At 41.1% G+C, this 12,504-nt stretch overlaps 1 protein-coding gene across 1 annotated transcript in view; it reads left to right on the top strand.

The window, feature by feature from the left end:
• The window catches only part of Marf1 (meiosis regulator and mRNA stability factor 1-like protein), a 514,957-nt gene extending 504,397 nt beyond the window's left edge, over nt 1-10,560 (top strand). The window contains exon 23 of the mRNA XM_080267004.1: nt 10,144-10,560. Coding sequence (XP_080123130.1) covers nt 10,144-10,275 — 132 coding nt within the window. The 3' untranslated portion in view covers nt 10,276-10,560. The remainder of the gene's footprint in view (nt 1-10,143) is intronic.
• Nucleotides 10,561-12,504: the final 1,944 nt, after the last annotated feature.

The raw sequence follows: 12,504 nt of genomic DNA, 5'->3' as shown, positions 1-12,504 counted from the left end.
CTTTGATGCACTGATGTTCCCTACCTTACTCTGTGGCTGAGACATAGACACTAAATAGTGATTAAAGTGGCAAAGTGACTCCTTTAGTACTAAGCATCTTCACAAGATCATGGGGTATTGCTGGTACAACACTAAATAGTGATTAAAGTGGCAAATTGACTCCTTTGGTACTAAGCATCTTCACAGGATCATGGGGTATCGCTGGTACAACTGGATGCCTAATGAACGATTGCTCTGTGAAACTGAATCAAGGCCATTTACCCACATAACATGTCAGTACCAACTCCAGTTATATGGGCACATGGTCCATTTTCCTGAGGTTCATCCTGCTCACAGGGTAACCTCTGAGAGAGAGAACCCAGGATGGAGGAGACCAAGGGTAAGGCCATGGAGCTCATGGTACAGTAGGAACAAGTCAATCTTTCCAGTCAAGAGATGAGCAGAGGGGGGAGTCACTGCCTGGAGGGTTGCACAAAGAAACCCAACCCTCGTGGGTGGAGTCAGAGGGTGAGGCTGTGTGCCTCTTGGCATTTTCCTCTGCATAGTTGATGATGAGGATGATGGTGATATTATGCTTTTGTTTCTCTTGGACCAGAAAACTCATTGCTTTCTGTTATAAATTTACAAAATGTGTACCAGTTCTTGTTTTAAATTATTTAGGATAACAGCACAGATAAGAGCTAATGAAATGCCCAAGGCATTTGTTACATTACTGAGGCCTCATATGACAAGGTGTGTCTTGCAGGCTGCAGGTTCTTGATGTGCAGCTCAGATCACCCATGTGGTGTATTCCCTTACAGTGGTTTTTAAAATGTTAAGGGACACATTTGGATAATAAGGTATTGAAGATGCCTGTGCTAGCTTCCATAAAAGCATCTCTATAAGGTCTACTACATATAACCTTGACCCCATTTCAGTAGTGATGGTGTAACAGGAGATGTGATGGAAGTTATGGTAATCTGACACATGACCTTCCAGATGAATATAGAGTGTCAGCTTAAATACAAGTCACTACAACACTGAATTGGTCATGTGGGTGAAGCAGCTAAAGGATATGAAGGGGTACATGGGGGATGCTCATATGGTATGAGGAATGTAGAAAGGGAAAGGATTCTCGAATTGGGGAGGCGATGAACATGATTGCAACATGCTTTTTAGGAAAAGAAAGAGTAGGTTTATTACATATGAGTCTTGGGGATATAGCAGCCAGATCAGCTATTTCCTAGTCAGGAGGGCTGATAGGTGCTTGGTGAGGGATGTTGAAGTTATAGGGAGTGAAGAGTGTGTGCAGCAACACAAGCGACTTACGTAACATGGTGTTTAAGGAGCGGATGGTGAAGACGAGGGCCTATGCACCCAGGAGGAAAATATGAAAGTTAAAAAAATGAGCAGCAAGGGATTCCTTCTATCGTGAGATCAGTATAGTTGTGACTGAACAGGGAGCTGTTGACAAAAGTGTTAATGAACAGTACAGAGTTCCCAAGAACAGTTTCCCGAAACTTACTGATTCAATGTGTAGATGAACAAGAGGCTCACCAAGACATGAAGTAACATGGTGATGGGATGAGGGTGTCGAATCTGCAGTAAATGAGGAAAGAAGGCTTTTCCAGGGATGGAAATGGGCTGGTAACAGAGGAATACTCAGCTGCCAAGTGTAAGGCTAGAAAAGAGGTATAGAGGACTAAATCTGAGTCTCAGAGAATTAATGGATAACCTAAATAGTGCTGAAAGGAAGAATATGGTATTTAAGGGGGTCACTCAGATGAAGAGGGAAAACAGGGATATCATAGATGAGCAGTATGTGAAGAATGAAACAGGAAAGGTAGTTGTGGACAGAGGGGATATTAAAGATGCCTGGAGAGGGCATTATAACCAGTTCCTGAATGAGGAGATTGACTGGAACAGGAAAGGTTTGGAGTCAGCAGATTCTGTGTTTGGCCCTTGGCCTTTAAGTGATGCTGCTACTGTGAGCAGAGCAATAGGCAGGATGCAGCTGGGGAAGGTGGCAGGTGTGTCTGGGTGACTGCTGAAATGCTGAAGACCTCAGGAGATTAGGAGTAGATTTAGTTACTGATTTGATAAATGCGATTATATTTGTGTGTGTGTTGTCCCAAATGTCTGGCCGAAAAGTGTGATTGTAGTGTGTTCAAGAGGAAGGATGAGGCCCTGGAAAGAGGAAATTATTGAGGCATAAAACTTTGTACCAGATAATGAAGGTTATGGAGAGTCTCAGAAGGTATGATTAGGGAAAGTGTGAATATTGGTAAGGCAGAGTTCAGATTAATGCCAGGCAAAGGGACCACTGATGCTATATATTCATTGTCCAACAGCTTCAGAAAAAATATCTAGGAAAGAAAAGTGAGCTGTAATTTGTTTTTGTTGATTTGGAGAAGGCCTTTTGCAGAATCCCTTGGGAGGTGGTGAAGTGGACAATGAGAATGCTTGGGATTGAGGAGTGGGTGGTTAGAATGATTATGGTTGTGTACGTGGGTGCTCGCACCCAGGTGAGAGTGAATGGAATTTGAGTGGCAAGTTTTCTGTGAATGTTGTTGTGCATCTGGGATCAGTCTTGAGCCTCCTGTTGTTTATCATGGTGCATGAAGACCTCTCATGTGACTCGGAGATGGACTTCCGTGGGAGATGCTGTATGTTGATGATTTGGTGTTGATTGCAGAGAACGAAAGGTAGATGGAGGGAAGATATAGGGAATGCAGAGATGGTATAGGGCACAGTGGCTTGAGAGTAAATGCAGATAAAACAGTGATGGTAGCTAGGGTTAATGGTGGTGCTGTCAAAAAAAAAATAGGAGAGTGGCCATGTGCGGGTTGCCACAAGGGCATGGGAAGTGATTCTATCTTGTGCAGTGTTTGTGATAAGTGGGTGCATAAGAGATGCAGTGGTACTAGAGGCAGACTATGAGATAATGCTGATTTCATGTGTGTGGTGTGTCAGGGAGATTGTTAGGCATGAAAGGGTTGATCTTGCTGTAAGTCTCTTGAATGTGTTGAAGAGCTTTGTTACTTGGAAGACATTTTATGTGCTGGAGATGGGACTGAAGCTAGCTCTGTGGCTAGAATGAGGAGTGGGTGGAAGAAGTATGTGCAGCTCATCCTGGAATGCGAGGCTTTGGGGGGATAGGTTTACAATGGAAGAGTTGAGGGGAATGATGGGACTGGAGTGTATTGGTATTGTGATGATAAGGGATAGATTGAGATGGTTTGGGCATGTGGATAGGATGGGGGATGACATTTGGGTGCAGAAGGTGAGAAGTGTGTATGCTGGGAGTAGGTCTGTGAGAGGCAGACCAAAAAAGACCTGGGAATGTGACCTCAGGGATAAGGGACTGAATAAGGAGGCTGCCAGAGATTGAACAGCATGGACAGCTACCATTAGGTGAACAAGGCTGACACATGTAGGCATGTTGGAGCCATTATAAACAAAAATGAAAATGGTGTTGCATGGCAGTTTACTCATATATTGCTTCCTTAACAGTAATGAATTGCCCAAAAGAAGATATTTTGTAGTCAGCTGCATACCAACTTTTACAGCATACTTTCATTAAATGTAAATAAAATCGATGAATGACATCTAACAGTAGTGGTGTTCTGTGTTGTGTGGTTAAGGGACATGTACTATACAGTAGTTTCACTGCAAAGAACTTCAGGATCATTTCACGTTGCCTTTGCATGTCGGGTTTGGACGTATTCCCAACACCAGCTGAGAACATGTTCGAACAGTTTTGTACAGTACTCTAGTTTATCTGCACAGAACTTCTGGATATTATCAGAATTTTACAGCATACATGGTCATGTTTCAATCACTATATCCATCTCATAACACATGCATACAACATCTACTTGTGACTGGATTATTATGCCATGTACTTTTTTCACTGCATCGCACATTATAACATGGGCACTTTTTTGAAGGGATAATTTTGGTGAAATGTGCATAATGTTTAAACTGGATAAAAAAATAAAAGAGCTTCTTGACCACAGTGAGGAAAGAAAATGTTTGTTGTGGGTGACCAGATGCTGCTAGGAAGGTCAGTCTGTATCAGGTATGTGTAGTAATCAGTTTTATATGCTTATTTCTGTGGTCATTTAATTTGAGAGCTAATTTTGAGAAATGAAAATGGCAGTAATTTCATATATTATGATATTTGAACTCTAGATGTTTGAATTTTCAATGTTGCACTGTATTTTAATGACCATTGTGAAGGAATGCTGTGTACCACTTAGGTGTATCAGGCTGAACAAACCCTTGCCCACCAAGACTAGCATCAGTAATGTAATGAATGTCATGATCATTTTGCAGTCTGTGCTGTTAGCTTAAAGAGTGTAAAACCCCAGTGTACATGCGTTCTTTAATATCATTATAGAAACAAGGACATTTTCTCAGTCTATGGAGATGCAACAGTAATGTAGCCCAAATGTTAAGCATCTTGAATTTGCATGTTAGAGGGTGACCAAACAATGACTTGCCATCCAATAAAGGTGGAAAGGAGGGCACACCCTCCATCTTGATTGTATCAGGCTCTTTACATGGTCAGTCCATTCCAAAGTATTTCTCAAATGATTTCTAGCACATATACCTCAACACCACAGTACTCTTTCATTTGTTTGACTCTGTGTGTCCACATCACCCTGCATGCTCTGCCCAGTCGACTCATTGGCACTGCTCTCACTCTTGACTTAGAGTCCTTCCAATGGGGTCCAAGATTTGCTTCCATGAGTGAGAGTGGGGATCACAACTGTTGTGCAGCGAGTTTTAACTTCCATGCTCATTTTCCTATTCCTAATCACAGCTGTCAGTGAACCAGCAATTTTTTTCCCCTGCTGTGCCCTTTCATGCACTTCATCCTCTGAATCTCTCTCCTTACTCATCACATTACTTAAATATTTGAAGGCACTCACATTCTCCATTTCCCAACTGGCTGTGCACTACTCAGTAACTTCATTACTCTCAAAGACTGTATATGTACGCTTAAGTTCATTTACACATCTCAACTAAAATCATTCCATTGGATAGGGAAAATATTACTGCTCACTTATCTGATGCATGTTGGTTGCAGGGGGTTAGTAACACCACGACCATCATCATCCCAACCTTTTTTTCCCCACGTATGGGTGGGGTGAGGTAGGAGCAGAAAACTGTGTAAGAGAAAACTCATATGAGGGAGAGCAAATCAACAGCATGCCCAGTGAAACTGTCACAGTTTACTGACTTCATTCATGCCATTGGAATCCTGACTCTGACTCCCATGACTTTACCATATCATCTGCATTTTTTTTTCTCCCTGTAAATATGCACTTCACACATTGTCAGACAGGCAGACTGATTACTATTAATATAAAAGATGGATGCCAAACTTGTGATGTGGTCCTTTATACAAAATTTATCCAGCCATTTTTATGCTCTCAGTTCTGTAACCTCATCATTTTCCATAGCACACTCTTGCACAATTATTTACCAAATATATCTACATTCTTCTTGGCATCCCACACCCCTCCCACCATCAGATTCACTCACATATATGCTTTCCACCATCCTGATTACATCCATTCACTCCATATGACCATATCATCCAAGCACGGTCTGTACAGTCATTTTTGTCAACCAACTTCATCACCCAGCCCTCCACAGCTTTCATGAATAACAGTATTTCTTATCATACCCACTCTGTTCACTTTACGTGCAGTCCTAAAAAAAACCATTGCCGTTGCTGTTAGTCTTGACTAATCTTTCTCATGCCATGCTAGTCTGATAACCATATGTTAATGGGGGCACAAAAACACCATGAAATTTTCTTGCAGCCTCCATACTCAGACTGTTTATTATCAAGAGTCATAGCACCAAGTGTTTTCATTCCTTGTGCCACCACTTTCCTTTTCCTCTACATTTTTTCCCCCTTTGCCTGCACATAGGCAACTCTTCCCACCAATTTGTGTGTCTCCATCCACCAGCAAATGGCACTTTCATCTTTTCTCAGAAACCATCTCTTTTATTTACTTTTATAGGACTTTCAAATCTCATCACAGACATCACGATGTCTGCAAAACTCCTCCCTCATTATTGTATTAACTTTGAGATGTCCATCCTTTGCTATTGATTACCATCCTCATACCTGTCTCCACAACTCAGCCTCATCCTTAGTAACACAGTATACAGACAGATATCCATATCTGTACAATCAACTCTCATGAGTTGATGTCTCTGTGAGGAGCCCAAAGTATCCAAAGCCCACATTATATGTGAAATTTTTGCAAATATCATAGTAAATATAGGCAGGGTTGTGAAACAGTTGTGAATATATGAATGAGTTTTTAACGTAGGAGGAAGCATGGTAAACCAGTGTGAAGGTGGTTAATTTTGATAAATGAGTATGTGACAGAGCAAGGTAGCCTGTGGTTATTGATGAAGCTAAAGCATGTTTATCTATCTATTGCCAGATGCCTTAATCCTGTAAGGGGTGGCCATAAACAAATTGCCTCCATGTCGCCCTAATCCTGTAAGGGGTGGCCGTAAACAAATCGCCTCCATGTCACCCTGTCCCCTGCCATTTCACTGCCCTACTCCCAGCTCACACCCCTCTCTCTCATATACTTCTCCACTCCATCCCTCCATCTCATTCTTGGCCTCTCTCTCTCTCTCTCTCTCTCTCTCTCTCTCTCTCTCTCTCTCCACCTCACCCACATACACTCTCCTCATCAGTCTCTCACACTCCATCCTCTCCACATGGCCAAACCACCTCAGTGTGTTTCTCCTAACGCTTCATATCACATCCACATCAGCACCACAATGTTCCTTCACTTCCTCATTTGCCTAAGCTTCACTTCCATATGTTAGAATTGGTATCACAGTACTGTCATGTAATAACTTTTTCACTTCCATGCTCACTTCCCTGTTTCTTATTACTGCTTTCAAGGAACCAGTAGCCTTTCTTCCTTGTTGTACCCTTTCAAGCACTTCACTCTCTAAACTTCCATCCTGACTCATCACACTACCCAAGTACTTAAATGCACTCACATTTTCCATTTCCTCATCCAACCTCACTGTACATTCACTGACTTCATTTCTCTCGAAGATCATAACTTTACTCTTCTCTACATTCACCTTTAGATTCCGTTTCTTACATACTCTCTCAGACTCATCCACCAAGCCTTGCAGCTCCCCGTTGTCTTTATTTAACAATGTAGTATCATCTGCAAACAACAATACAGGGAGTGTCCAAACAGTGCCCTCTCTCAATAGGGCCACTCCAACATCCACTGCCCTACCTTGTATCTCCTACATAACCCCATCCATATACAGATTGAACAACCATGGAGACATGACACATCCCTATTTCAATCCAACCTTCAAGTAGAAAAATTCACTCAGTTCAATATCCACATGCACTGCAACCTTAGCACCATCATACATACTCTTTATGGCATTCAACAACTTCCCATCTACTCCATATATTCTTAATACTTTCCGCAATCCTTGTCTATCCACCCTGTCATATGCTTTCTCTAAATCCATGAAGGCCGCATACAACTTTTCCCTTCTTTAGAAACTTTTCCACTAAAGATCTAAGAATGAATATCTGATCTACACAGCCTCTTCCCCTCCTAAAACCTCCCTGTTCTTCTCCAACTAATTCCTCTGTTATTTCCTTAAATCTGTCAATAAGTATCTTACCATATACTTTCCTATTACACCAAGGAGACAAATGCCCCTATGATTACCACATACTTCTTTTTCCCCTTTTCTTTTGTACAAGGGAATAATTATACCTGACTTCCAATCCTCCAGGACTCTGCCTTCCTCCCATGCCAGTCTGCACATCGTCCACATCCATTCTGCTACTATCCCTCATGCTTCAGCATTTCACCACACACTCCATTAATTCCTGGGGCTTTCCCCATTTTAACTTTATAACAATTGCTTCCACAACTTCCATCCTACTGATTTCTCCCTCTCTTCTCACATCCCTCCATCTCCCAGCCATTCCCCAGCCACTTACACTTGCATTACTTTCATTCTGTATGTTCAGTAATTTCTTATTAAAGTGTTCTCTCCATCTGCTCACTTTTTCTCCCTTCTCCACAAGTAATCTACCATTTTTATCTTTCACCCACCAACTAACTTCTGTGACACCCTGTCTAACTCTCTTTACCTCTTTCCAGAACATTTTCTTACATTCCCTCCACTTTACATACAAATTCTTTCCAAATTCCTCATCCACTCTCTTACTCTTTTACTAATCTTTTCACCTCTCTTCCTCTCTTCATATAACTCTCTCTTCCATTTCTGAACTTCTTCCTCCCCGCTGTTTCTCATCCACGCACTATGTGCTTTCTTGTTTTGTGCCACAGCCTCTCTCTCCTCTTCATTCCACCATGCTGTTCCCTGCACTCCCTTTTGTCTTCTCTTCACCCCACACACCACCTCACATGATGCACATATTTCTTCTGTGAATATCTTGCACACACCTTCCATGTCCCCCATCTGCTCGAATTCATATTTACCCAATTGCTCCTCCACTTCTCTCTTATATTCTACATTTCTGTCCATCCTCTTTTAACCATTCCACCCTCCTAGTATGAACTACTTCCTCCTGTCCTTCCTCTGTTTCTCCATTTCATGTGGACCTTGATTCTGACCACCACCAAGTGGTGGTTGGAAAGTCCACTTCCCAAACCTCTATATACTCTCGCATCCATTACACACCTCATCCACACAAACACATAATCAATCAGTGCCTTCCGTTCATTCAGTTCACCACCCACCCTTCTCATCACTCGCCATGTATAGATCATTTTGTGCCAGAAGGGGGTACTGGCTGTCACCAACCCCCTCCCGGCACAAATGTCCACTTAAGCACTGCCATTCTCATCCATCTCTATAGGCACACCCCACTTGCCAAATGCTCCATCCACCTTCACATTCCCAACTTTTCCATTCATATCCAATCAGAAACACTCTCTCATTCCTTTCAAACTTTTCCATGCACACCTCCACATTTGTCAGGAACTCTTGTCTCACTCTGCTTGAACGATCTTGTGTTGGCGAATACACGCACACAATCGCCCACATTTGTAGTCCAACTTGCAATTTTACCCACAGAATCCTTGTGCCAACTGATCCATACACTCTTATATTCTCCTGCCATCTGTTACTCACAGCAATACACATTCCTTCTTTTGCCCTCTCATTCTCACCTACTCCTGTGCACATACCCTCATCCATACTCCGATTCTTTCACACTCTCACCTCTCCAGTTAATCCACATACATCCACTATTGCACCATCAAGCACCTGGACAATCTCTTTTTCTTTCACTTCATCATTTGCACCCCTTACAGTCCATGTAGGTATCCATACCATGTCCTTTGCTTGGTCCTTAGTTATCACCGTTTGGTCAGTCCTGGTCTGAGGCTTGTTGTTCTTATTATTAGTTACTTTTCAGGGAGGGGCACTAACCTTCCGCCAACCCACTTGTTGTCACGTAGGGAACACGTGTTGGTTGGTTATAATTTACCACCCAGCCTTGTAAATGCTTTCCTGGTTTACAGGAAACTATTTAGCCTGCCACTCAATGTAGAGCTACCCAAAAAACAGAATACCACTACACTAAGTGGTTGGATGATGGGCACCCCCACCTACCACACTGAAGGATGTACAAGGACAAAAGGATAAAAATAAGTGGATGAAGTATCAACAGAGAGGTACATGCAAAGGGTTTGCACCCCCTCCCCCCTGCCATTTTTTTTTTTTAGGTGAATAACAGAAAGAAAAAATGTAAAAAAAAAAAAAAAAAAAAAAAAATGAGTGAGTGACAGCCCAACAGGTTTTTGTGTGTATGAAGCTCATGTACAATGAATATGGAAAAAAATGGGTGCATTGATGGTTAGGTTTATGAAGTGATGCCAGGATTTCAAATGCTTGAATAACTGTATGGCCTGTCTCACTGGGCTTGCTGTTGATAGTTATCCCACTTTTATGCATTCTGTTTCTTTGTTTCTGGATCTAACTGAACCTATATATATTTATATATATATATATTTTTTTTAAATAAAAATAAGTGTTGATGATAATGGTAGCAAATGAGGTTGAAAAGCTGTCATTATTCTTACCAACTCTTAATTCAAGCAGGTGGGTGGAGATGATGAGAGTAGCAATGACACATGGTCCAGTGTCACCAGTGAGTCTGCAACAGCTGCACCCTCAGGCCCCACCAAGCTGCAGACCAAGAGGAGGATTGCTGCCCAGTTCAACTCTAGTTAGCTAAATTATTTTTATGTTGGTTGGTGTCTTACAAACTCGGTGATATTACAGCTGGAAAAGATATGTAGGTTAGGTTGAGCAGTATTCATCAATTAGGTTGCATATAGTAAGTGTACTACTTAATTATAGGAAGATAATCAACAAAGTACAACATTTTTTACAAACAGATTTGTGGTATGATTATTTTGTGCAATAAGTTACTGTAGTTTAGATACTATAATTTATTGCTAGACATGCAAAGAAAGCTTTAAATTTGCAGAGGGGAGGTTTGGTCATGATAGGATTTTTTATTTCAGTATTTCACTGAGAATTTTGATAAATGATAGTGTTTTTGTGTTGATCTGACGATTGTCTTCAGATTTGTATACAGTACATTATTATTGAATTTTGCATCTGTTTTGTGCTGTTATGTGTTGTGATAACATGTACTTATTGACATCATGATAGTGATTGCTAACATTACTTAATTTCCTAACTAGGCTGCTCACAGTACCAACTTATGTGAAAGTAGATTTTACAGGACTGTTCATGTGAAGTAGGTGGTCAGTCCCTAATGGTTGTGAAGGTTATGATTGTGAGCTGAGAAGACCTAGTCATCCCGGCTCACTTTCCTGCAGACTGTATTACTTTGAGTTTTAGTATTGGTTAGTATTATCAGTATGTTCTCAGTACAGTATATTATGTATGGTGTTCTATTTAGTTGTTCCTGTGCACCAAAGACACTTTCTGCACAGATTGTGAGAGTTACTGTATTGGACATTTACAAAGGGTTTATCTCAGCAATATCGGACATTTAAAAAGGCAGATCGTATCCATGCTAAAAATGTTAAATTTTAAATACTGTTGGAATAAATAAATGAATTTTTATATGCAGTATGTTAATAAATGTAAATGAGCAAAGCTCTTTTTTTTAATTGTAAAAGAGCAGGAGACAGTTAAGCTACATTTGTAGACTTGGTATTTTATAATGTTCAAACTCTGTGACAGTATTGTATTAACAGACTTGCTGGTAATATAAAGAATTATTTTATTTGTTTGTGTAGTTCACACATTTTGTTCTTGGTACATGTTAACACTACCAGTTGTTTGTTGCTGTTTTTTCAGAGTTTGAAGTACCAGTAAACTTCCGTTATATGCTAATTTAACTTTAGCTGCCCCAATTATCGTGAAGTGCAGTTTCATGCTGACACAGTCAGTCAGGGTATTTGTCAAGTGTATTGTCATTGTTGCAAATGTTGGTTGTGGGTCTCTCAGTGTTACACTGAAACATTCCTTGTTTTGGAAGTAAATAAAATTTAATATCAGTCATGTATTTTTCTTATGAAATACATTGTCAGTTGAATTTACTTTGCCAGTAGGGCAGTAACTGTAGATTACCAGGTTTTATAAACCTGTTCTGACATGAATAATTTTAAAGTGAAAATGGTTTTGAAACTTTATCATCACGACAGCCAGGCTGTGTTATTGGCCTTTGAAAGTTTGAGGTAGGTGGGGGACTAGTCACTCAATATACTGTAGATCTATTTTCGGCTAAACCTGCACAGAATGACATATCACATTATTTCCTGGAACTCAGGAAGCTATTTACTCCTGTGGGTGGTAACCATAACCATATAATCCCTTATTCCCTTGGGAGTATTCAAAAGTGAGGGAGTTTAGTAGAGGTTAGTATGCCCCCAGACTCTTATTTTGCTGGGAAAAATTCAGGGAGCCTTGGAGAGTTCAGTATTTGCCCCAGGGCCCAGGAATCTGGGCAGGTTTGTTTAAATTATGTGGAATGTGGGAGGCACGAATGAGGAAAGTGTGAGGATGGAAGTGATCAACATATATACAGTATAAGTTATGAGTGAATGGATGCATGACCCATTGAATTAGGTAAACTTTGGCTGTCTGGATTTTGCTACTCCTCACCCTGCACAAGGTTAAGGAGGTCTGGATAATGAGTTACACTGTGATGGTATTGTGTGAAGCAAAGATGACAGGATGTGACGCGGAGGAGCAGGAGACTTGTGTGAGGTAGGATTTAAAAGCACATGAAAGATGTGAAGAAATAGTTGTATTATTAATGAATGATAATGGCCATGTGGAGAGGATGGAGGGTGCAAGACTGACGAAGAGAGTGTATGTGAGTGAGGTGGAGGGGGAAGAGGGAGGGGGAGGCCGAGGATGAGATGGAGGGATGGGGTGGAGAGGTATATGAGAGAGGGGGGTGTGAGTAGGAAGCAGGGC

This window comes from Coenobita brevimanus, chromosome 23, assembly GCF_032717465.1.
Source record: "Coenobita brevimanus isolate Jiangsu-jjx chromosome 23, ASM3271746v2, whole genome shotgun sequence".
Taxonomy (NCBI): Eukaryota; Metazoa; Arthropoda; class Malacostraca; order Decapoda; family Coenobitidae; genus Coenobita; species Coenobita brevimanus.
The sequence above is the reverse complement of the archived record's forward strand: the minus strand, read 5'-3'. Positions and strand labels throughout refer to the sequence as shown.